This window comes from Phascolarctos cinereus, unplaced genomic scaffold (assembly GCF_003287225.1).
Source record: "Phascolarctos cinereus isolate Bilbo 61053 unplaced genomic scaffold, phaCin_HiC Scaffold_4;HRSCAF=312, whole genome shotgun sequence".
Classification (NCBI taxonomy): Eukaryota; Metazoa; Chordata; class Mammalia; order Diprotodontia; family Phascolarctidae; genus Phascolarctos; species Phascolarctos cinereus.
The window spans coordinates 322,739,769-322,766,135 of record NW_027555847.1 but is presented as its reverse complement, the minus strand read 5'-3'; the positions used below and the strand labels follow the sequence as shown (position 1 = coordinate 322,766,135).

Genomic DNA, 26,367 nt, shown 5'->3' with positions numbered 1-26,367 from the left:
GAGTTTAGAAGGTAACTAACTCCTCTCCCAGAGACAAGATTCTCCTCTAAAAAAAGAAAAGGGAAGGAATAGTATGTTGTAGTTTTTAATAAGACTTCTTAAAGGAAGAATTTGTAAATGTTGATTAATTACAGTGGGAATCCAGCATAGGAACACTTGAAGTTCTTTGTAGCGGAATTTTACTTCCCTGAACTCATTTAGAAATGCCTAGAAGGAAAAGTACACTCTCAAAGCAGCTGTCCCCACTTCTAAATCCAGTGGTTCTAGTCAGGCACCCTAAAACTAAAAATGAACTAATGGTAAGTTATGGACAGCAAAGAGGAATTTTAAAAATCACATGGTGGGGCGGGGGAACAGTATCAAAATGGATGGAACAATAACAACAGATGCAGTAGCCTCCTAATTGGTCTCGCTGTATCCAGCCTCTCTTTTGTCTTATCTGCCAAAATAGCTGCCAAAATGACATTCCTAAAGCACTGGTCAGGCAGCTGGGTGGTGCAGTGGATAGAGCACTGGGTTTGGAAGTAAGAAGACTCATCTTCATGAATTCAAATCCAACCTCAGACACTTATTAGTTGTGTGATAACCCTGACAAGTCACTTAATCCTGTTTGCCTCAATTTCCTCATCTGTAAAATGAGCTGGAGAAAGAAATGGCAAACCACTCCTGTACCCATGCCAAGAAAACCCCAAATGGAGTCCCAAAGATCTGGACGTGACTGAAAAGCGACTGAACAACAACAAAAAAAGACAGATATGACCACATCGCTTCGCTAGAAGCTTTGAAATCTTGGCCGGCTCCCTCTTCCCTCTATGATCAGAACAAATTCCTTTGGCTTGTAAACCCTTCACAATTTGGCTTCACCCTATCTTTCCAGTCTTAAATATTGCTATACTTTAGGTATTCTACATTCAAGTCAAACTGGCTTATTCGCTGCTCCTCATACATTGCATTCCATCTCTGTCTCTGTGATTTTGGTCATCTTCCCCCATGCCTGGAATGCAGTCCACAATCCTAGTTCCCTTCAAAGCTCAAGGGCCAGTTCCTATATGAGACTTCTCCTGCGCCCTCCAAATGCTACTCTTCTTTCCCTTGAGACATAACTTTGTTTTTTATTTTACATTTGTTCATACGTGTACATGTTTCCCCCCCAAAGAGTGTATTGTAAACTTCTTGAAGAGAGAGATTATATTTTTTGTCTTGTTATCTTCAGCACCTGGCACGTATTAGACACTAAATAAAAGCTTAATGTTTGAGTACTGTTGTTGTTTGCAGGGGTAGAGATGATAAAAACCACCTCTTAATTTTGCTTACTTTCTCTGCCAAAAAAAACCTGATCTTTGACCTGGAAAAGAAAACAATAATGGCTAAAAGGAAGTTGAAATCCAAAATAAGTACCTAGCTGCCTTTGATGAGTTCAACTCACAGGGTCCGAATGAACTGCATCACAGGGTGTTGAAAGAGCAACTAGATGTGATTTTTGAGCTGCTGTCAGTGTGAGTTTTGAAAAGTTGTGAAGAACTGGAGAATAACTGCTGGACCAGAGAAGAGCAGTAGTTGTTCTGACGTTCAAAATAGGGGAGAAATGAGTGAAACCTGCAAACAATAAGCTTGGCTACAATTCCCAACAAGATTATAGAACATATTATTAAAGGGATAGTTAGTGAATACCTACCTAGAAAAGAAAATGATCTGGTGCACTGTTTGGTAGAGTTCTCGATCGGTCAAGCCATTCTGGAAAGCAATTTCTATTTCCAACTGTTAACCTGTCAATAGCACTGGTAGACCAATACACCAAAGAAATCAGAGAAAGGATGTATAAAAATATAGCAATTCTTTTTCTCGTAGCAAAGAACTGAAAACAAAGGAGGTGCCATCAGTTGGCCAAACAGATTATGATATATTAATGTAATGGAATAATTATATCTCCATAAGAAATGATGAAAGGGATGGTTTTAGAGAAACTTGGAAAAACTTTTATAAATTGATGAGAGTGAAGTGAGTAGAGCCAGAAGTTTATAAAGTAGCAACAGCACTATACAAAACACTTTGAAAGGCTTAAGAACTCTGATCAATGCAATGACCAATTATTCTACTAGACTGATGATGAAGCAAGCTACCTATTTCCTGAAAAAAAGGGGTGATGACCTCAAAGTGCAGAATTATACATATATTTTAAAATATAACAAATAGTGTTGATATTTTTTGCTTGGTTATGCTTATAACAAGTTTTGTGGGTTTTTTTTTTAATTTGGGAAAAGGATTTGTTTGAGAAAGGGGAGATACCTATAGAGTTATTTCCCCCTCCAAAAAAAAGTTTGTTTTTTTTTTAATGGACAGAAGGTAACAGTAGGAGATAGGGATAGCTTTTAAGTAACATTGAATTTATTGCATGCTTTAAAAAAAGCAAGCTCTACATAATAGATTCACGTTTTCACATATAATCTTTTTCTCTTCTTTTTCTGTTGAAAGAGTCTCTTTTTTAGTGTTTGGTATGTAACACTCCACTCTGACCTCACTCCTCCAGAGGGGTGGCTACTACTACTTTCAGTATTTTAAGGGTAATTGTGTGAGTGGCTACCCTAACATTAGCTTATGAGCCCCCATAGGTGTGCTTTCCCTTATCAATCAGTCAGTAAACTCAGTTCTTTAGGGAATAAATTTACTCAAATACCTTAAAAGGGAGAGTAGTTAGAAAATACATCCCCTAGCACCAGGGGCACAGTTTCCCACAAATAAACCCAGAGTCCAGAATAAAGAGAATATTGGACATAAACTTGAAATGCAATGATAGCAAAAGACATGTACAGGGAATGTGAATGGCCAAGGCAACTAACAGCACTGGATTTGCTAAACTTTGCTGTCCTTTCTTCTGAAGGGTCCTCGTGAAGTTCACTGTGGAACATGGTGTCAATGGTATAAGAGCTCCTCTGCTACTCTATTGAGTTGGTTCCTCACAGGGAATAGTGTCTGTGGTGGACAGGTGGCTCAGCTAGGCTTATTTTTCTCAGGTGCAGTATCTGGGCTGACTAGACCGATAGGCTACTGGGCTAGGTTGAGCACGTTATTTAGCAGCTGTGTGCCTGGCCCCTCACCAGGCTTGGCTGCTACTGGACTGGCTACAGGTTGGGCAGGCTGCTTCACCACTGGACAACAGAAGCCTGACTGAGGCAGAGATAAATTCATGAAAACAATAATAACAAAACGGTAGAGCTGAACAAGAACTTCAAAAAAAAAAAAAACATCATCTGGTCCATCTCCCATCCGAATTATGAATCCTATCTATGACACTCATTCAAAAGCATTTCTGTACTGGGTCCTTGGGATATAAAGACAAAAAACTAAACAATCCCTGCTTTCACAAAGCTTTTATATTCTATTTCTAGAAAGTACACACTCGTCATACAACAAACATGATTATCTTTGTTAAGCACAAGGAGGGATCCAAAGAAAGGGAAAATCAGCCCCTCACCTTAAGGAGCTCATATTCTAGCAGAGAAGAAAACTAAATACAAAATATATTCAAAGTTGATATAAAGTAATTTCTAGGGGTTAGGTAGCCCATACCATTTATATGGATATAATTAGTGGTGTGCAGGTAAATGTTACCAACTCTCAAAAAAAAAGTATGCAGGACACATTTTTAGGTTTCATCTACTTTAGCAACATTTCTCTATCACTTAAGATTAGACAATCCTGATGTGTATGATTTATGATTTCTGAGGTATAAATTACACTGAAAATTTAACAAATGGATGTCATAACAAGTTCAAGCTGGCTCTAGCACGACCCTGGAGTTTAAGAGTTTTTACTTATTAATAGACTGCCTTAGGAGGAGGGGAACCAATAAATGTGAAACAATAAACCTCTAGTAATGTACTAACATGTCAAAAACGACCAAGCTTCTTCCTTTCATTATTCTCTCTCCTTAATAATAACCTTTTATCTTGCAATCACTCACAAGTATTCCATGTCCATGAATTCTGAAATTCCACCAATAATTTTTTGTTACTGCCTCTGCTTTGCAGTGCCTAACCCTGTCCCTTCCAGTCCCTTCATCTTTCAGGTCTTTCCTAGGGTATCGCTCTGCACTGTCTATCCTCCCCTCCTCCCCCTGACTCTGGTGAGCTAGTTCTACTCTGCACTACTCTCTTCTTTTGAGTCTTGTCCCCTTATCCTATCTATGATCTTGTCCTGCTTGGATCACTCCGACCATCTGCTGCCTTTACTTGCATTTGTGCTGATGAATGAAGATAGGTAGGATCATGGACCTGTGCTATTGGGTATTAGGGGCCATTATACATTTGTTACCCAGTTTCAACTGGGCCTTCAACATGACAGAGGGATCTTTTTACATCTCTCCTATCAAACCAACTCACAGCTTTTCTTAACATTTTCATCTCTCTTCAAAACTCCCCTGCTCCCTCTCTCCTCACCCTCTCAACTGAGAACCTTGCCTCATGTTTCACTGAAAAATTTGAGGCCGTTCACTAAGAACTCCTTTTCCTCTCCTCATCTCACATCAATTGGACACCTTCTGCCACTATCTCCTCCTTCATTTCTGTCTCACATAAAGAGATGGTTCTTTCTCTGCCAAGGAAAACCCCTATAACTCATACTCTTCTCCAGCAGCTTGCCCCCACAATTATCCCCACTTTCTCATTAATCTTCAGTCTCTCCCTGTCAAATGGCTGCTTCTCTGGTACCTGTGTCCATCTTCCATCCTCCAAAAATCTTCTCATGATGTATCTATCTCCAATAGCTATTGTTCTATATCTCTCTGCCTTTTTATAACTACAGCTGAGAAAGCCATGTACAATCAGTGCCTCCTTTTCCTTTCTCTTCTTAACTTTCTGCAGTCTGGCTTCTAACCGCATCATTCAACTGAAACTGTCCTCTTTAAAGTTACCAATGATCTCTTAATTGCCAAATTGAACAGCCTTTTCTTAATTTTCATCCTTCTTGACCTCTCTGCAGCCTTTAAGGCTCACTCTCTCTCTATATCTCTCTGTCTCTGTCTGTCTCTCTCTGTCTCTGTCTCTCTGTCAGTCTGTGTGTGTGTGTGTGGTGTGTGTGTGTGTCTCTCTCTCTCTCTCTGCTTTTGCCACTATTTTTTCCTGCATCTCTCCTCCCTGTCTAACCCCTCAGTCTCCTTCACTACATCTTTATCCAGGTCCACCCAATTACCATGAGTGGCCCTCAAGGTTCTATCATAGGTCCTCTTCTCTTCTCCTGCTACACTATTTCACTTGAAGATCTCAAATTTCAAGGATTCAATTATTATCTCTATACACTAGGTGGTGTGGTGAATAGACCACTGACCTGGGAATCAGGAAGACTTATCTTCCTGAATTCAGATCTAGCCTCAGACACTTACTAGCTGTGTGACCCTGGGCAAGTCACTTAACCCTGTTTGCCTCAGTTTTCTCATCTGACAAATAAGCTGGAGAAGGGAATGGCCAACCATTCTAGTATCTCTGCCAAGAAAACTTTAAATGGGGTCATGAAGAGTCAGACATGAGTGAACAGCAAATGCGTACGATTATCAGTTCTGTTTATCCAGCCCTAATCTCTAACCTTGAGTCTTAGATTTCCAATTATTTCTTGTACATCTTGAATTAAATGTTTTGTAAACATCTTAAACTCAATGTGTCTAAAACCCTCTCCTCTTCCTAACTTCTATACTACAGTCCAGAATACCACCTTGTCCCAATCACCCAGACCGGAAAATGTAGGTATTAACCTCAACTCATCACCCCCACCCATATAGAATTTGTGGTAAAGTCCTGCACTTGGATTCCTCTTTCTTTCCTCTGACACTTCTACCACCCTGGCTCAGGCCCTCATCACCTTATGCCGGGGACTATTACAATAGCCTTCTGGTTGGTCTCAAAGTCTTATGTCCCTCCTGCATCCAGTCCATCTACATTAAGCTATCAAAGTAATGATCTTCCTAAAGAGCAGATCTGATAACATCTCTGCCAGTAGATTGTGAGCACCTTGAAGACAAAGGCTGATTTTGCCCTACTTTGTGTTCCCAGAGCTTAGCAACATGCCTGGCACATAGTAAGCACTTAATAAATGCTAGTTGACTTGACTTATAACTAGCATTTATATAGTCCTTTAAAGTTTGCAAAGCACTTTCCATATGCTATCACAGTTGATCTTTACAACAACCCTATAAGGTAAACGCCATTATTATTCCCGTTTTACAGATAAACAGATTAGAAAACTGAGGCTGAGAAGTGAAGTGATTTACACAGGGTCACACAGCTAGTAAGTGCTTCAGTCAGGATGTGAATTTTGGCTCTTTCTTTCTGGGGTAGGGGTAGGGCAGTATGGGAGATGGGAGAGGATTGGAAGTGGGATGTTTCAGTGTAAAATGAAAACAATTTTAAACTTCAAATGTGCAGTCATTTCCTGCTCTAGATCACTGGCCTTTGATTTCCCCTCCCCCTTCCAAAAAAATATGGCTGGGGGAAGGGAGATCCTAAACTACAGGTAGAGTCTCAACAAAATAGGAACTCTGGTTTTTTAGGACTTTGTTTCAGGGGCAGCTAGATGGCACAGTGGATAGAGCACGGGCCCAGAAGCTGGGAGGATCTTAGTTCAAATATGGCCTCAGACCAAACACTTGACACTAGCTACGTGACCCTGGACAAGTCACTTAACCCCAATTGCCTAAAAAAAAGACTTTGTTTCTGCCAGTGTGTAGTGCATGAATGCACAGTATTAGGTTGAATCTGTTATAACTGTTTCCATTAAAAATAGAGAGTGGGAAGAAGTGTAGATTCCTCTTCCAATGATGCTGATTGGCTTCTGATTTGTATCCTTAGTATTAAAGAGTTGCCTTGAGGAACTGAGAAGGGAAGTCAATCAATACTTATTAAGCACCTATTCTCAGAAGCCTCAGGGTTAGTAGCTGGGGATATAAAGACAGAAAAGAAACAGACCCTGCCCTGAAGGAGCTTATATTGTCTCCCCTGGTATTTTGTTGTTGTTATTCAGTTGTTTCCATTCTGTCTGGGGTTTTCTTGACAAAGATACTACAGTGGTTTGCCATTTCCTTATCCAGCTCATTTTACAGATGAGGAAATTGAGGCAAGCAGGGTTAAGTGACTTACCTAGGGTCACACCACTAGGGAGGCCAGATTTGAACTCAGGATGATGTCTTCCTGACTTCAGGCCCAGCACTCTATCCACTGTGCCTCCTAACTGCCCCTCCCTTGGTATAACATGTATATAAAAATAAGTACACAAAGAATACGTACCAAATAAATACAAGGCAATTTTGGGAAGGAAGACACTAGGGTAGGGGAGATCAGGTTCAGAAAAGGCTTCAGGTAGAAAGTGAGGCTTGAACTGAGTCTTGGAGGAGAGATTCTAAGAAGTGGAAGTAAGGAGGGATTACATTCCAGGTGTTGGGGGACAAAGTGGCAAGGTACAGAAAGGGAAAACAGTGCTGCATGTGGATACAGATTTTTTTAAAATTCTTTAGGCAACTGGGGTTAAGTGACTTGCTCAGGGTCACACAACTAGTGTCAAGTGCTTGGTCTGAGGCCAGATTTGAACTCAGGTCCTCCTGACTTCAAAGCCGGTGCGCTATCCACTACACCACCTAGCTGCCCCTGGACACATATTTTTGTGAGGAACAGGAAGAAGGCCAGCCTGAAGAGGAGAGAGTATACAAGGGGAAATGTTGGTTTAGGGTCAGATGTTGCAGAGACATCAAGACAAAGATTGTAAAAAAGACAGACAGATTTGGCAATTAAGAGGTTATTGGTGACTTTATAGAAGGCAGTTTTGGTTTAGTGATAGTGAGGCAGGAAGACCTACTGCAAAGGTTAGAGAAGTGGAAACTGCCAGCAGAGATAACTCTTACCTAACAATTTGGCTGAAAATACAGGGTGTCAGTTTGAGGGAAAGAGCAGTGTGACTTCCTTCTGTTTAAGCGGCTCATGTTCTGGACAGAATCTTCTAAATCTTATTAAAACCAATTTAAGCCAGGCAGCTAGGGGTGGCAGTGGATAGAGTATTGGCCCTGGATTCAGGAGGACCTGAATTCAAATCCAGCCTCAGATACATAATACTTACTAGCTGTGTGACCGTGGGCAAGTCATTTAACCCCATTGCCTAGTCAAAACAAAACAAAAAAAACACAATATAAGCCTTAATTTTAATAGCTGCATGGAGCTAGCTTAGCTAGTTATGTCACAAGCAGGGTGTGAATCTTGTTAATTCTTGACTCCAAAGCTAGCCATTTGCTTCCTCTCCTCAATCCAAAACAGTATAGTGAAAATATCCACATAGCAGAATAATGGCTGAGAAGGAAATAGGAAGCTGGGGGTCTTTAATTAAACAGATCTTGCAGGGATAAGGATTGATACAGTTCTTGCTATGGGAGGCCGGGGTGGGGGTGGAGGGCAGACAATACTAGTGGGCTCCTTGTGTATTTAATTCACAGGATTTTAGACTGTTTAGACTTGGGACTTTACTTTTTTCATTAATTCTATTTTACACATTTTGCTGGGTCCCACATGATGCTGGGATGCAGAGTAGTGAAGCAACTTGGGACAAACAAGCATACAATGAGTGGGTGACAAAATGTTAGCACTTTGAAAAAGTAAACCTGGAAATATATGTATGTATGTATGTATGTGTATCTATTAAACATGGACATATGTGTATATATAGATATAATATGGGGAAAGATGTGTACATTATAATTAAATATTATTGATTTAATAGTAATTAAATTAAATAGTAATAGTAAATTACATATATTAAACATGGAAATAGCTGTGTATATAATAAACCTGGAAATACACACATACGTGTATATATATGTGTGTGTATAAAAACCTGGAAAGTATATGCATGTGTGTGTGTGTGTGTGTGTGTGTGTGTGTATTTAAAACCTCAAACCTTGGGTTAGTTAGAGGGATGTCTACCCCAAGTATGTGAAGATTTCCCCCAGCAGAATCGGCAGATGAAAACTATTTGCTCCAACAGTCATGTGGACTGATGAGAACTTGGTCAGACATTGAAGATGCCAAGGTCATCCACTGCATCCCTGGGTTGTCTTGCCTTTCTCTTGCCACTGGACTTAAATGACTCTGGAAGAAAGAGTGAGGCTAAGCAGACTTTGCTCAACTCTGCCTCACTTACATTCTTTTCTTTTTTTAACAGAAAGATTGAAAAATGTTATATTTTATTTTGACATGTTTCTATATACACACACACATATTAGGCAATTGGGGTTAAGTGACTTGCCCAGGGTCACACAGCTAGCAAGTGTCAAGTGTTTGGTCTGAGGCGGATTTGAACTCAGGTCCTCCTGACTTCAGGGCTGGTGCTTTATCCACTGTGCCACCTAGCTGCTCTCAAGAATATTTTCAATAGTCTTTTTTAAAAATTTAATTAATTATTTTTAGTTTTTAACATTCACTTCCATAAGATTTTGAGTTTTAAATTTTCTCTCCCACCTACTTCCCCCTCAGACAGCATACAATCTGATATTAGGTTCTACATATACATTCATGTTAAGCATATTTTCCCATTAGTCGTGATATAAAGAACAATTAGAACTGATGGGAGGAACCATGAGAATGAAGCAATAAAACAAAACAACAAAGGAAAAGGAGAGCACACAGTAGGCTTCCATCTGCATTCAGACTCCATAGTTGTTTTTTTTGTTGTTGTTAAGGCATTTGGAGTTAAGTGACTTGCCCAGGGTCGCACAGCTAGTAAGTATCAAGTGTTTGGTCTGAGGCCAGATTTGAACTCTGGTCCTCCTGGTTTCAGGGCTGGTGCTCTATCCACTGTGCCGCCTAGCTTTGCCTCTGCAATTCTTTCTCTGGGTGCAGATAGCAGTTTCTATTATGAATCTTTTGTAGTTGTCTTAGATTCTTGTGTTGCTGTGAAGATCCAAGTCTACCAAAATCAGTCATCTCATAATGTGGTTGTTACTGTGTACAATGTTCTCCTGTTTCTGCTCATTCCACTCTGCTTCAGTTCATGTAAGTCTTTCCAAGTTTTTTTGAATTCTGCCTGCTCATCATTTCTTATAGCACAATAGTATTTCATTACATTCATATACCACAACTTGTTCAGCCATTCCCCAATTGGTGGGCATCCCCTCAATTTCCAATTTTTTGCCACCACAGAAAGAGCTGCTATAAATATTTTTGCACATGTGGGTCCTTTTCCCATTTGTATGATCTCTTTGGGGTACAGCCTTAGAAGATGATATTGCTGGGTCAAAGGGTATGCACATTTTTATAGCCCTTTGGGCACAGTTCCAAATTGCTCTCCAAGATGGTTGGATCATTTCATAACTCCACCAACAATGTATTAGCGTTCCAATTTTCCCACATCTTCTCCAACATATATCATTTTCCTGTTTTGTCATGTTGGCCAATCTGATGGGTGTGATATGGTATCTCAGAGTCATTTTGATTTGCATTTCTCTAATCAATAGTGATTTAGAACACTTTTTCATGTGACTATAGATGGCTTTAGTTTCTTCCTCTGAGAACTGCTTGTTCATAACCTTTTGACTATTTATCAATTGGGGAATGACTTGTATTCTTATAAATTTGACTCAGTTCTCTATATATTTTAGAAATGAGGTCTTTGGGGCAGCTAGGTGGCACAGTGGATAGAGCACTGGCCCTGAAGTCAGGAGGACCTGAGTTCAAATCTTGCCTCAGACCAGACACTTGACACTTATTAGCTGTGTGACCCTGGGCGAGTCGCTTAACCCCTATTGCCTTAAAAAAAAAAAAAAGAGGCCTTTATCAGAAACACTGGTTGTAAAAATTCTTTTCCAGTTTTCTCCTTCCCTCCTAATCTTAGATGCATTGGCTTTGTGCAAAAACTTTTCAATTTAATGTAATCAAAATTGTTCATTTTGCATTTCATAATGTTTTCTGTCTCTTGCTTGGTCATAAAATCTTCCCTTCTCCATAGATTTGAAAAGTAAACTATTCCTTGCTCTCCTAGTTTGCTTATGGTATCAGTCTTTATATCTAAATCGTGTATCCATTTTGACTTTATCTTGATAAAGGGTATAAGTTGTTGGTCTATGCCCAGTTTCTGCCATACATTTTTCCAGTTTTCCCAGCAGTTTTTGCTAAACAGTGATTTCTTATCCCAGAAGCTCTAGTCTTTGGATTTATCAAATAGTAGATTAGTATAGTCATTGACTGTTGTCTTGCATACCTAACCTATTCCACTGATCCACCACTCTATTTCTTAGCCAAGTACCAAGTAGTTTTGATGATTGATGCTTTATAATACAATTTAAGATCAGGTACAGTTAGGCCACATTTCCTTGCATTTCTTTTCATAGTTCCTTTGATATTCTAGACTTTTTGATTCATCCAGATTAATTTTATTATTGTTTTTTCTAGCTCCATAAAATAATTTTTTGGTAGTTTGATTGTTATGGCACTGAATAAGTACATTAATTTAGGTAGAATTGCCTCACTTAAATTTAATTCACTCAAAAGTCAAGATGTGATCCTGTGATGCCATTAGTTCTCTTTTTGAAAACTAAGGACAGATGACATTTAAAATCTGGAAATACACACACACACACACACACACACACACACACACACACACACATACACACACATTTGCCACACACATGTGTTATGTATATGTACCTGGAAATGTGTGTGCATATTTTATACATGTGTATATATGTGTGTATGTATGCATGTGTGCACATCTATATCTATATATAGATATATAAAACCTGGCAATATGGGTGTGGGTATCGGTGTGTATATTTGTATATGCATATGTGTGTGTATACACACATACACCTGAAAATATGTGCTTATATTAAACCTAGAAAAAACATATATACAAACACACACGTTAATAAACGAACTCCACAGGAAAAAGCCACTCTCTCTTCCTGTAGGGGGCAAGGCTTAGAAATGACTTGTAGAGAAAGACTTGTTTGCGTGCAGTTTCCCCTGTTAGACTGTAAGCTCCTTGAGGGCAGGGGCAATTTTTTTTTCTTTGTATCCCCCGGCACTTAGCATAGTGACTGGTACACAGCAAAAGTTTCATAAAGTTTATTGAGATTTGGGCACCTAAATGTTGGCCGAGCCTTTTCTTACCCACCCCGCCCCCCAGCTCCTGGGTCACTTCGGAAAGCAACGCCCCGGGGGGCCAGGGAATGAGACCACGTAACCAGCTTTGTCAGGACTCGGGGTCTCCAGGTGCGCGAACCAATTGTCTGGGACCTGGGGGGGGAGAGGCGCGCGCGCAGTGTCAGGCCCCGCCACGTGAGTAACGCCGAGCGCTCCCGGGCCCATAACCCCGCCCGTAACCCTGCCCTCCTTTCGAACATCCTGCCGGGATCGCCAAGGAAACGCATTCTCGGAGGAACTCGCAGGCGGCCAATAGAAAGAGAAGGAACGCGACGAACTGACCAATGAGCGAAGAGCTGTGCGGGGTTTAAACCTGAGGCTGGGCTGCTGCTGGTCACTGCGTGCTGGGACGAACGGCTGTTGCTGCGCCTCCTTGCTGTGCCGGCACGGGGAGCTAGGCTGGGGGGGCACTGCCATTTATCTGTGCTTTCTCTGTCCCTTTTTGTGTGTCTGTGTGTCCGTTTGTTTCTTTGTTATTAGCTGCCGCCTGGAAAGGTGGAAGTCATGGCGCTCCGTGTTACTAGGGTGAGTTGCGGTGGAACGAAGCTGCTCTTCACCCATCACTTTGCCGCCCCCCCAACACCTGGCTTTGAAGGGGAGCTGGGGGAGCACACCTGGAAGGGTCATCGGTATAGAGGAGGAGGAGACGGCACGGCGCGGGGTGGGGGAGGCATGAGATTGCGGAGGGGCTTGGGTGAGTGGAGAGAGCAGCACCCTTAGGGACTCGGGGAAAGGGAATTGGGGAAGGAGGGTAGAGGCTTCTCTTCTTGAACCTCGTTTTCCCAAGGTCAGATCCAAGAGATAAAAGAGTTTGGGAAGTGGGTTAGTGAGTCTTATTATGGGAAACCTAAAATGGGCCCAGGCATCACACCCAACCAAATTCAAGATTCCCATTGGGTCTCTGGGGGACCCAGCCTCAGTGGAGCTTGAAGGCCACTAGCCTGGGCCTTGGGAGGTCCGGGGTCTCCCCCGTGCTTACAATCACTGTAGGACCTTAGCCTCTCTCGTTCTGTTTTCCCTGTTTTGTAAATTGGAAAGTCATTGGGGGGGGGTAGGGGGGAGGAGGAGGAAGGGAAAGGGATGGGACTAGATTGATTTCTCTGTAATCAAATAATTTTCCGAGGGAGAAGTCAAATTTGTGTCCTTCGTGGGACAGGGGCCCCTACTGAGTCTATTGTTTCCAGACTTGCTTCCTGCTCTGTCACCCTTGCATTGAAATAATTGAACACTAGGTGCAGTTAGACTTTCATCACTTTTTAACCTTTTAACCATTTGGTCTTGCTCTGAAGTAATATTTTTGGGTTCTTCTTTGCAGAACATGAAGCTCAATGCTGAGAATAAACTGAAGAGCAATGTCCCAGGTGCCAAGAGGGTGCCTGTACCCACTGCTCCCTCCAAGCCTGGGCTGAGGCCAAGAATGGCCCTGGGTGATATTGGCAACAAAGTGTGTGAGCAGCAGCAGCCACCTCCATCGAAAATACCTCTGAAAAAGGTAATTCCCTTAATTGGAGTCTCATCAATGAGTCTTCCTCTTCTAACTGTAAATCCTTCTTTATTTTTCTTCTTTTTTTTTTTTACAGGAAGCCAAAGCTCCTATAGCAAAAGTAGCTGCTAAAAAAGCCCCCAAACCAGTAGAAAAGATGCCTGTGCCTGAACCAGTTAAGGAAGAGAAACTAACTCCTGAGCCTATTAAGGTAACTGATTCCTTAAAGACATTATTCCCTGAAGCATACTGTTTTTTCCTCTATTTTTTTTTCTCTTTTCTCGTGGTTTACCCCTTTTGTTCTAATTTCTTCTTTCACCACATGACTAATGTGCAAATTTGCTAAATATGATTATACATGTATAGCCTATATCAGATTACATGCCCTCTGGGGGAGGGAGGAGGTGGGGTGGAATTTGGAACTCAAAATCTTAGAATGTTGAAAACCAAAAATATAGAAAAACATTTTTTAAAAGAACATTATTCTTTCAATTGATGTCCCAAATGTTTCATCCACATACTTGAAGGTGCCAGTTAAATGAATTGCGTTGACAAGGAATAGAGAGAAACTGCTGATTTCTACTAGCCAAGTTCACTGGCCTTGTTTGCATGCTCTCTTTTGGCATGCATCTTTGGAATGTTGGAATGTCTTCTTGAAGTTACTGAATTTCTGTTGGTTATACTATATTCAGGGGCAGCTAGGTGGTGCAGTGGATAGAGCACTGGGCCTAGAGTCAGGAAGATCTGAGTTCAAATGCAACTTATTAGCTGTGTGACTCTGGGCAAGTCACTTAAATCCTTCTTTTCTCATCTGTAAAATGGGGACACACCAGAGAAGGAAATAACAAACTACTTCAGTATCTTTGCCAAGAAAACCCCAAATGGGGTCAGGAAGAGTTGGACACCACTGAAACAACTGAACAAAGCATGTTGTGTTTTGTATGTGCCATCTTTAGGGAATGTTTTTGTACCAGTGAGGTGAACTGTTCCTGAACAATATAAACAGGATCTGGGAGGCTTTCCAGAATTAGAACTGTCTTTTCCCTGCCCATGTGCAGAAAGGAAGGATAAAAAGATCTAAGGTCCTGCCTTCCATTCAAATCAACAATACCTTTCCTTCTAACATATATCTAACCATTAAACTAAAAATCACTTGAAATTTAAGTATAGCCGATTTTACCTTTGATGATGATGCTGGTCAAATGACCCAGTAATTGTATACCTCCATTATGTCAGCAGGCAGGGAAAGCCCAGAACGTTTTATATTTGCTTCTACTGCGTTTAAATCTTGAATCAACAAACTTGTGGCTTTTACAAAACTAGTCAATGTTTGATACATTATTACTCCAAGAGGTGCTGCCAGAGAATACAGATTGAAGATTTTTTTCTGAGGAAAAAAACACGCAGAGACATCCATGTAGCAATAACTTCTTGAGTGGGTGGATAACTATAATCAGAAAGTCTGCTTACAGTCTGGTATACCATGACAGTATTGATTCCAAGAGCTCTCTGTTGCCAGGTGGATTCTCCATCCCCAAGCCCAATGGAAACGTCTGGGTGTGCACCTGCAGAAGAGTTTCTGTGCCAAGCTTTTTCCGATGTCATACTTGCAGTGAAAGATGTTGATGCAGAGGATACAGCTGATCCAAACCTTTGTAGTGAATATGTGAAAGATATTTATTGCTATCTTAGACAACTTGAGGTTAGTACTTATCTCAGAATCTTCCAAAACAGACTTCCTATTATTATTTGAGGGGTTTGGGGGGAATGCAAGTTGGAGGCCAAAAAACATTTTTATTTTTTTAAAATAATTTTTAAAACATTTAAAAAATTAGTAAAAAAAATTTGTGAAGTGTTTTAATAAAGTATAGCTACTAATAAGTCTGAATGACTAGCATTAAGATAACGAACTTTACATTTTGGACATAAAGGAGAACTTTTAGCCATTTAGCAATAACTGACCTTCCTAGATGCAGGTATCTCCTGTATTCAAGATACTGTGCTTCATGGAATATGATTTCTAAAGACGATTTACTTTTTTTTTTTTATATGCAGGAAGAGCAGGCCATCAGACCAAAATACCTGGTGGGTCAAGAAGTCACTGGGAATATGAGAGCCATCCTAATTGACTGGTTGGTACAAGTGCAGATGAAGTTTAGGTTGCTACAGGAGACTATGTACATGACTGTGGCCATTATTGACCGATTTATGCAGGTGAGCATAGGTAATCTTGAGTCTGTAGAGAAGTACTGTGTCGTGATCTCTGTAAAACCTATGAAGTTGTCATTTGAAAAGAATTTTTCCTTCTACTCTGGAGTTGCCTCTGGTGATACACCATGGAATGTGATACAAATAAAGTGTTGTGGATAAAGGGCTGGCTTCAGGATTCAGGAAGACTGGAATTTGAATCATCCTGATGCTAGTTGTGAGACCATAAGCAAATTACTTTAACCTGCTGAACTTCAGTTTCCTCACCTGTAAAATGGGAATGAAAATGTTCATAATACTATATATTATTACATAATACAATACATTACATAAGACCTCAGGGGTTGTTTGCACTTAAATGAGGTACTTTGTAAACCTTAAAGTGTTAAACATCAGTACTACTGCCCCTATTCATCATAATGTAGCTGACAATTATAAAGGATGTTAAAAATTGCACAGCACTTAGGTACATTCTCATTTGAACCCCATAACAACTCTTTGAGGTCAATTTTATTATTCCCACTTTTCTGATGAGGAAATTGAAGCTTGGAAGTTGAGTGAAGTGACACCATGGTCACAACTAATGTATCTGAAGGTGGGATTTTCCAACTTAGGTCTTCCTGATTCTAGGTACAGCACTCTTTCCACTCACTACACCACACTACTGCTCAAATATATAAAATTCCATGGTATAAAGTGAATTAGGCACTATCTCTTTCAACCTGCTTTGTGACTATGAAGTTTCTCTGACTTCTTCAGATCCTATAAAGCTTAAGTCCCTCTTTGCCCCATAATAACAGGAAGGTAGAACTAAAATCTACCCAGGACTCAACATTGGAGGGTAGGGGAGAAAAGCACTTGTAAGGTCTGTTATTAGTGGTTAGAGATGTCTCATGTTTCTTCAGATGGGTTAGTGACTAAAAACAGCCTTCTAATAACTATTAAAAATCAAATGTCTGTCAAAACCTGCCAATAGTGTTCATCTTCTGGTTGGGCTGTGAGTTTAAGGGGGCAGGGGAGGATGTTTTTGACGTTTCCTTTCAGTGGTCCCTGAAGGACTTGAAGAGAAGTCTGTTTGCATTGCATCCGTTTGGCAGCCACTCTCATTGCCTAAACTTCTTCATGGATCAATCTTGCAGGATAATAGCGTGCCTAAGAAACTGCTGCAGCTGGTAGGTGTTACAGCTATGTTCATTGCCAGCAAGTATGAAGAGATGTACCCACCTGAAATTGGGGACTTTGCCTTTGTAACTGACCACACATACAGCAAGCACCAGATTCGGCAGATGGAAATGAAGATTCTAAAAGCTTTAGACTTCAGTCTGGGTCGTCCTTTGCCCCTGCACTTTCTACGCCGAGCATCTAAGGTTGGAGAGGTGAGTGGAATCCTTGGTTCAGTCTGGTGGTATGGATGATATTATGGTCTAAGGTAAGCAGGCCATTAAGTACCAGAGTCGTACTAATCTCTTTTACGTTTCTTATTCCTTACACTTTGCTCAGCCTGAATAGATAGGCAGGTGTCTACTATGAACAAGGAATGGTTATAGGAATATGAAGGTGACAATTGGTATCTTGAGGGGAGAAGGCTGAACTTTAGACTCCTGTATGAAAGAATTAATATGAAAGAATTAAAGTGTAGTAAGACTATAAAGGTAGGTTGGAGGCTTTAAAGGTAGCAGATAACCGCAGGTGATCCAGTAAAATAGGAAGTGAAAGACAACAATTGGGTACTAGCTTTGGGAGCTTGTGACTATTCCAAATGCCTCTGTAGGTCATGTGATACTCAACGGGAAATCAGTGAAAGGATTGCCATGTGTTGGGCATAGTTTTGTTCATGTTTGGTAACACTTTGAGAAATGGGGTGTGATAGAGACCTATAGTTAAGGATTGAGGGCTTGACCAGTAACAGGGCAAGGGACTTGAGGACTAAGGATAGTAGTATCCTGCTGATATGGGTTAAATTGGGTAACTATAGAGTTGGAGGGTTTATGGACTGGCAAAGCAAGAAATGAGAATCCAGAGGTCAAGGTGAAGACAGAGACCGACTAGACTTGGGAAGATTGAGGCATTGGGACATGTAGAAGGACAGGAAATTGTGGTCAAAGAGGAGAATTTCAGAGTTTAAAATCTTAAGAGTTGAAACATTTTTGGGTGCTGATAAGGTCTCATGATGGCAAGAAGGTGACTGGATCTGATGTGAAGCATTCGCTGGTCAGCAAAATATAGAGGATTTTTTGCTTTCTCACCATTTAGAACAATTCATGTTCATAACTTACACTGTGGGCTGAATTTCCCAAAATCAGTAGATTTAAGTGCTTCAGGGCATATTTTGGGAAGTCCAGAGAGATTGTATTATTTTTCTTTTTTAAATATGGAACACTTCACAAATTTGCGTGTCATCCTCGCACGGGGGCCATGCTAATCTTCTCTGTATCATTCCAGTTTTAGTCTATGTGCAGCCAAATCGAGTGCCAGAGATTGTATTAAGGCAGATGGCAAGAAGATACCTGTATATAGACAGTTGGATGGGATATGAAGCCTGGCCTGGTATTGATTGGGCTGGCTAAAGATAGTAGAATGATGGTAGTATAATCATGGAAGTTTAAAGTTACAGATTTGTGGGCATAGTTTTCTTTAGTGGAGTTTGATAATTTTCTTAGATCCAATGGTTTCCAAACAAAAGTTTAGTGGACTCTTTGCCAAGAGGAAAATGAATTCTCATTCCAGGTTGACATTGAACAGCACACCTTAGCCAAATACCTGATGGAACTCACAATGGTGGACTATGATATGGTCCACTTCCCTCCTTCCCAGATTGCAGCAAGTGCATTTTGCTTGGCATTGAAAGTCCTCGATAATGGTGAATGGGTAAGCCCTGTATGGTCCATCTTATACTTGAGTGAACTTCTTGGTACTTGTATTTTTGTTGTGACTTTTCAGCCTGTAAGTCTGCTAAGGCCAGTCTGATTTATAAAACAAATACTAAGATACTGTTTCTTCTGATTTCACTCCAAACCAAATGAGAGAGAGGCTTGAAGAAATGAGGATTCTTTATAGAATTTGAGTAGCAACTACTCTGAAGTAAGTTCTTATTTGTTCCTCTTTCAATTCAGTACCTCTTCCCTAAAACAGTATCTGGTTACAAGCAGCAATCATCTATCTCCCCTGGACACAGAGAGACAAACAGACACATAGACACAGACACACACACACACACACACCTGTCATCAATCTAGGTAGCAGTTTTCATTTTATGAAAAGTGTAGTTTAGCATTTAAAAATCTCTTAATGTTAATAATAGCTAACATTTATATAGTGCTTACCATGTGTCAGGTACTGTGCTTAGTGCTTTAAAATTATTTGCTCATTGAATATGTTGACTGTAGACTCCAACTCTTCAACACTACATGTCTTATACGGAGGAGGCCCTTCTTCCTGTAATGCAACACATGGCTAAGAATGTGATCCTGGTGAACCGAGGGCTTACAAAGCACATGGTAAGTGGAAAGGGGTTAGGAACCATGCTGGAATTTCGGGGTTTAGTGAAGGATAACTAACTGTGTTAGAAGAGGGGGAGAGAGAGAGAAGGAAAGAGAGAGAGTGTGTGTGTGTTTAAAAGCTTTAGTTTTTTGTAGATAGGTACAGGCAGTTCAATTGTCTTAACACCTAAGATCTATATTTGGTGGTTTGTTTTCCTTAATGTGCATCAAATTTTTTTTTAACTCTTTCAGGCTATCAAGAATAAGTATGCCAGCACTAAGCATGCAAAGATCAGCACTATTGCACAGCTGAATTCTGTAGTAATTCAAGATCTTGCCAGGCCACTAACAAAAGTGTAACTCTTGATCTTGAACTGTAGTGAAATCTGCAATAAAATTGGCACCATGTGCCTTTTTGTACATATTATAACTCCCAAATATTTGTCATAATAAAGTTTTCTTTTGTCCCTTTTACTTTTATGTGTTAACTTTTTTAATGTCAATCTCTCAGAAGTATTTGAGGGATTTTGTTTGTTCAGGTTAGACTTAATGCAGGTAAAGGTTGAGTCAACCTGGAACTTGATTAGATTGTCTAATGAGTGAAACAATTAAGTGCTATGCCTGCCATATCAAAGAAAAAGGAGATCTGTGGGCTGGTATAATTAAAAGGCCTCAAGGAAGAGGTTTGGACCTACCCCCCATGAATAGGAAAAGTTTTTCATTGTTATATTGACAAATAAGTAAAGATTTAACATTAGCAAATTAACATTAAATGTTAAATAAATGTTTCATAACTGAACAGTCTTGTGTTCACTTGGTTCCCTGTCAGAATTTCTTATGTGGTCTGGCTCAGATCTTCATTTTTGCCTTCAGAGCCATCTGTTTCCTTCCATTTCAACATTCATGCCATCTACCCTGGATTTCCTCAACTCTTCATTTCTTCTTAAAAATTTCTTCCTCTGTATCAAGAGTTCTTAACCTGTTCTGTGTCATAGACCCCTTTAGCAGTCTTTGGAAGCTTAGAGATCTCTTCTCAGAATAATTTTTTAGATGTATAAGATAAAATGCATAGCATTACAAAGGAAATAATTACATTGAAATACAGTTATCAAAATATTTTTAAAATATCTTTATAGATCTCAGGCTAACAACTCCTTTATGTCTTCTTCACTCATCTCCAGAGGAAGAAATTTCTTTTCCACTTTTGCCCTTGATCTGGCTTCTATCTCCAGATCCTCCTCCTCTTATGATCATATTCCACTCTACTTCCTTTTTTGCTCTTTTTTTCCTCCAATCCATGTTTAAACTACTCTGGGCTTATACCACAAATTATCCAATCAAAGATCCCACTTTTTAATGTCTGTTCACCTCCACAGCATCACATGATTCTGGTGGTTGTCCTGCCTTATCTGACCTGGTTCTTCACTGACTCCATTTTCTTTTTGTTCCGTAAAATGTAGTCATTCCCCTCATTGTGTCAGCCTTTTTCTCCTCATCTGACTTCATTTAACACCTGTTTGTCAACCCTTCTTCATTACTTCTTGCTGGACAGTACCTGGATATGTTGCCAGGTAGAGACCTAAACTCAAAACTAGAACTTTTTCCACATTCTCTAAATCAGGTCCTTCTGATTTTCTCTATTTCTGGTAAGCATAAGAACCTTAACATCTATCTGACATATCTTGACCCACTTCCCATCTAAATTTTGTGAATTCCAATTCTCAAAATGCCCCCACTGCTACTAACACCCTAATTCAGCCCCTATCCCAACAACACTACCACAGTAATCTTCCTAAAGTACAACTGTCATCTCTCTCCAAAACCCTTCTGTAAGCTTTCCCATTGTCTCCAGGTTGTTGTATGTGACTTAATGCTAAAGCTTAACACTGATTTACTGTTTCAATGTCTAAAAGTTAAGTGTTGTTTTCCAGACCTTGGTTTGTGCTGCTCCCGTTTTAGTTAATCCTTAAATGCCAAAAACCAGTGCCACTCTTTACACATAATACTTTGTATGAGAAGCAGTATAGCTTGTGGTATAGGATCAAAGAATTTCCCCTGGTCAGGTTTGAGTCCAAATTCTGCTTTCAGGATAGCTAGGTAGCAAATAATTACTAGCTGTGTGACCCTGGGCAAGTCACTTAACCCCCATTGCCCAACCAAAAAAGAAAATTCTGCTTTCAAGATAACTGTGTGCGTTTGTCTCTGAGACAGTTTCTTCATCAGCAAAATGGAGATGATACCTATAGTGCTTACCTCACAGGCTTGCCATGAGGGTCCAGTGAGATAATTTAAATAGAGCATTTGGCAAACCTTACAGTTTTGTATATAAATGTCATCTAATACTACTGATCATATTCTGCTTTCTTTTATTAGTTTTATTTTAATTGAGGGTAGGGATTGCCATAGATATAGAAAGCAATAGATTCACAAAACCCAGGTTTGAGTCCTGGGCTCTGACCTTTTTTTTTTTTTTTTTGCTAACCGTGAAACTTTTTAACATTGTTTCTTGGTTAACAGAAATCTGCTTTCTCCTACCCTTCCCCCTCCTCCCATCCCACTTCGGGGAAGAAAATTCCTTATAACAAATATTCGTAGTTAAGCAAAACAAATGCCCTCACTGGCAATGTTCAAAAAATACATGTCTCGTTTTGTGCCCTGAATCCATCACCTTTGTGTCAGGAAGACTTCATCAGTCTTCAGGAATCATGGATAATCGTTGTGTTAATCAAGAATACTTAGAGCTTTCAAAATTTGTTACTACAGGATTATCATTCTATCAATTGCTCTAGTCATCATTCCTCATCAATTTGTACAAGTGTTCAGAATTGTTTGTTTTTATGATATTGATGTTAAATTGTTTTTTGGCTCTACTCATTTCACTCTGCATTAGTTCATACAGCATTTTCCATGTCTCTTTGAAAGCATCTATATCCTCATTTCTTAGAACACAATAACATTCCATTACATTCCTGTGCCATAGCTGTTCAGCCTTTCCCCTGTTAATGGGCGCTCCCTCAGTTTCTAGCTTTCACCCCCTGCAACAGGAACTGCTGTAAATGTTTATGTAGATGACCTTTACATCTCTTTGATCTCTTTGGATTTCTGGGGAATAGGCTTGTCATCTTTGCCAATGTGATAGGTGTGTGGTAAAATCTTGGGACTGTTTTAGTTTGTATTTCTCTAATATTTTAGGTCATTAAAAAAATAAGGTTTCACATAACCTGTTCTAATTGTTTGACCATTTAATCAGTTGGGGAATGGCTCTTATTTTTTTATAAATTTGAACTAGTTCTGTATATATGTTGGAAATGTGAAACTCTTGAATTACTTAACCTCCGAGTTTGTTTGCCTATACATAAAATAAGAATAACAACAGTACGGTACTATGTGCATCCAAAGGTTGTTATGAGGAAAATTCTGTGTAAACTCAAAAGTGCTATAGATGGTGAGCTCTTTGTATACTCCACAGTGCCTTGCATCTTTCAGATGCTCAATAAATGTTAAGTGAATGAATTAACGATTTCCTTGTTTGCCTAGAAGTTCCTCTTACAAGGAGGTATAAGAAGTGGGTAAATTCATACGCTCACACAAGCATGAAGATCCCCTTGTTTTGGGGGGAAAAGCTTTCATAGATTTGTGTCAAGGACCATATGCTGTAACATTGCATTTTAGACTATCCTTTGACAAAGACCTATGGTGGCATGTATATTTTAGTATGACTACTGGGTTAGGAATTATTGAAGAGATAGCAGCTATCAGCTTCATTATTTTTGATGGAATAAGATGCAGATAAGCAAAGTGTTTATTTAGGCCATTTTAGGATTTTCCAGGCAAAGAATCACTTTAGTATTTCCCAAACTCCATGTAAATTCCCAGACCAGAGCTTTTGGCCACCGACCTTAGTATCAATGGGGGTAACCTCAGACATACAACTTCGAGAAGACCTTGGGAGTGAAAGGATCCAATTAATGCCTCTCCAGGTTAGCCTTTTGACTAATATTGTATGTGTTCATTTATTGTATTACTCTAATGCTACCACATTACAAGAGAACCAAATGCTTCTAGTATTTTGCACTTTGCAGCTGCATTCTAAGTAATTTTAAAAAATGGTCTACAATTAGGTTTTCAAGAATAAAGATGGTGACAGGTGAGGGTAGAGCATAGTGTATTTGATTTCTTCTATGTTCAACTAATATTCAATCATAAAAAAGTAAAATATAGCAGATCTGTTCCAGAAGGACCCCTGTAGGTATGGCCATCCCTAACATAAAATACCCTAAAACAGACTTTACTTCCTAAAGCAAACTCCTACGCATATCAGCTGCTCGACGGTGGCTCCCCTTTTCAGTCATATGATTCAAAGGATCCCACCTACAGCATCTTCTTGACATATAAAACCTGGCAGTGAAAAGTTGGGCCTGATTCCAAATCTACCTGAGACATTCCACCAATTAACGGTGAAGTTAGGTTGGTCAACTCCTTTTAAAACAAAACAGAAAAAAAAAGTCAGAATACCTGGGTTCAAATCTGAGTTAAGCTTCTTAGTACCTGGTAACTTAGGTCATTTAATTGTCTTGGTTTCCATTTTCCTCTGCCTATAAAATGAGAGTGCTGGGTTGGATTCAATTCAATGACCATTTATGAGTATTCTTTATACCAGATACTGTTAGGCACTGGGGACACACAAATATAAACAATCCCTGACTTCATAGAGCTTACATTCTTCTTTTAATCGAGCCCATAGGAACTTGATTAATTCAAGGGACATCAATAAAGATGGAAAATTTTAAAAATGTTTTATAGTCACTTTATAAACATCCTAAATTGTGATAACTGAAATAAAATTTAAACTCTATTTTTCTTCTTGTTTAACTATGAGTTACACTGGATAAGACTGTGAATGGATTTTGATCTCAAGTCTGTGGAAATATCAAGATATACTAACAAAAATAAATATAATCTATTATCCTTCAGCTTCCTATCAGTGCACCATGCTGTAACTTGTATAGGGGCAATCTCTTCCTTTTTTAGACTAGTATAGCTCTGTAAAGGTAGAACTAGGTAATAAGTAGGTCAGCTAGGTGGCAAAGTCCATAAAGTACCCAGCCTTGAGTCAGGAAGTGACTATGAGTTCAAATCCAGCCTCAGACACTTACTAGTTGTGTGACCCCAGGCAAATCACTTAACCCTGCATGCCTCAGTTTCCTCATCTGGCAAATGAACTGCAGAAGGAAACAGCAAACCACTCCAGTGTCTTTGCCAAGAAAACCCCAAATGGGGTCAGGAATAGTCTAGCAGAACAGAAACAACTGAGCAACAACGAAGGAAAGTAGGTGGATGATCCACTGCTGGGTCCAAAACAAACCACATAAAACGGGCCTGGAAAAAGTAACATTTACTGGTTTGAGATTAATGAGACCTTTAAAGGAGGGAATGATCACAACACACAAAAAGAGCTCTAGGGACGAGAAGAGTAAAGCCGTGGGGAGCAGGATAAAGGAGGAAAAAGAAATAATACACATTTACACAGCACACACCAAACCACATTTTCCTTACACCAGCCCTAGCAGACAAGGCCAATATTATCATTATCTTTTACAGGTGAGGAAACTGAATCTCACAGAGGTGGTAACTTGTGGCTATCTCCGAATCTGGGCTCCTAACCCCTTTCTGCTCTTAATTAAGCAAGTATCCTGTTAGGTAGGTAGAGCTGCTCAACAGACCAGCTGGACAGAAAAACGAAATAAAGTTTATGAAGCAGATTGTGAAAGTACCCCCAAGATTACTATGTCTATTTCCCAAAGTCTTGCTCTGTGACCAGTGCACTTGCCTGGTAAGGTAATTCACAGAAATTAGACATCAATCTCGGGGGTTTTCACAAGATTCACGTCTGGCACATGACGTGATAGTAATGGGGTAATGCAAAATTATTCAAATATCTGCTAGATCTCTTTCTTTCTCTCCCTCCCCTCCTTTCCCTCCTCTTTCTCGCTTTCCTCTCCCATCTCCTTCCCTACTCCGTCCCTCCTCTCCCACCCCACGGCCCAGGTGTGGTGTAGAGTAAAGAAAAGCAACGAAATCTCACACCTGTTAGGTACTGCCGGGGTGACCTTGGAAAAGTCCCTTTTGAGCGGTCTCCAGGGTCCCTTCCAGATCTAAATTTATGAAACTAATCCCCGTGCTCTTTCTATAGCATGGACAGAGAAAGGTCAAGGGCAGAGGGAGGGTAAGGAGAGTGAAGAAAGCTTGACAGGTTAGACTGAAAGAAGAGCAGCCCACCTCTGGGAACCCAGAGCCAAGGACTTTGGCCCTATTCGAGGTCCGCCCCCAGCCAGCCCCGCCTCTGTCTCCTCCTCCTGCGACACGTGACCCTACAAATTCCAACTGCCTCAGAACGCGGGAAGGTTGGTTGCTTTCTCCCAAGGGTCCCAGGCCCTGGGATGGAGGTGCGGGGCGCCAGGACCCGGCAGACCACGCGCCGCTCCAACAGGGCCGGGGTCGGTGAAGCGCGTGAGGAAGAGGAGGGAACTCGGGGCGCTCAGCCTCGGCGTGCCAGGAGCAGCCCCCGCCGGAGTGCGCCGCAGGCAGAGGAGGTGCAAAGCGCCGCGCCTAGCTCCGACCCGAGGCCCAGGCGCTCCCTGCGGAGCTCGAGTGTGAACGCTCGGGAGGAGGCGGAAGAGGAGGAGAAAGCTGCAGCGCAAAGCGCCACGCCTAGCTCCGGCCGCTTCACCCCTGAGGAAGCACGGAGTTCTGGACCCCAGCGCGCCCTGCGCAGCTTTAGCCAGTACCCCTGGGAGGGGGAGAAGGAAGCGCTGAGCACGCAGTCCCGGCGTGCCCGGAGCAGTGGCTGCAGGAACGCGCGAGGAGAGGACGAGGAAGGCGGAGTTCCAGGCCTGGGCGGCCAGTGCGCAGCACCGGCAAGAACGCCCAGGAGGATGTGCTGGCCAAACGCAACACCCGCGGCCAGAACGCGCGGGAGGAGGACGAGGCAGAGGGCCGGAGGACCTGTTCCCCAGGCGCCAAACAT

At 40.8% G+C, this 26,367-nt stretch overlaps 2 protein-coding genes and 1 non-coding gene across 3 annotated transcripts; 1 reads left to right on the top strand and 2 right to left on the bottom strand.

The window, feature by feature from the left end:
• Window positions 1–12,604: 12,604 nt before the first annotated feature.
• CCNB1 (cyclin B1) lies at window positions 12,605–19,814 on the top strand. The gene is made up of 9 exons (XM_020998473.2): window positions 12,605–12,695; window positions 13,486–13,662; window positions 13,751–13,864; window positions 15,173–15,355; window positions 15,709–15,867; window positions 17,001–17,237; window positions 18,589–18,729; window positions 19,248–19,358; window positions 19,593–19,814. Exons 1-9 carry the CDS (start codon window positions 12,675–12,677, stop codon window positions 19,698–19,700), a joined length of 1,251 nt encoding a protein of 416 aa, XP_020854132.1. The 5' UTR covers window positions 12,605–12,674; the 3' UTR covers window positions 19,701–19,814.
• Window positions 17,052–26,367, bottom strand: LOC144456911 (uncharacterized). The gene is made up of 3 exons (XM_078153163.1): window positions 25,620–26,367; window positions 19,185–19,296; window positions 17,052–17,260 (listed from the first exon to the last, which is right to left on the bottom strand). The coding sequence occupies exon 1, from the start codon at window positions 26,365–26,367 to the stop codon at window positions 25,879–25,881; it is 489 nt and encodes a 162-aa protein (XP_078009289.1). The 3' UTR covers window positions 17,052–17,260; window positions 19,185–19,296; window positions 25,620–25,878.
• On the bottom strand, window positions 18,227–18,333 carry LOC144457237 (U6 spliceosomal RNA). Its single transcript, XR_013486564.1, has one exon. It is a non-coding gene; the product is annotated as a U6 spliceosomal RNA (small nuclear RNA).

What these genes read in the sequence shown, in the direction of transcription:
- CCNB1 (XM_020998473.2), top strand. Translation starts at nt 12,675, where the DNA reads ATGGCGCTCCGTGTTACTAGG. An exon ending in TGGCGCTCCGTGTTACTAGG is followed by an intron (nt 12,696 to 13,485) that starts GTGAGTTGCGGT and finishes TCTTCTTTGCAG; the next exon opens with AACATGAAGCTCAATGCTGA. An exon ending in CGAAAATACCTCTGAAAAAG is followed by an intron (nt 13,663 to 13,750) that starts GTAATTCCCTTA and finishes TTTTTTTTACAG; the next exon opens with GAAGCCAAAGCTCCTATAGC.
- LOC144456911 (XM_078153163.1), bottom strand. Translation starts at nt 26,367, where the DNA reads ATGTTTGGCGCCTGGGGAACAGGTCCTCCGGCCCTCTGCCTCGTCCTC.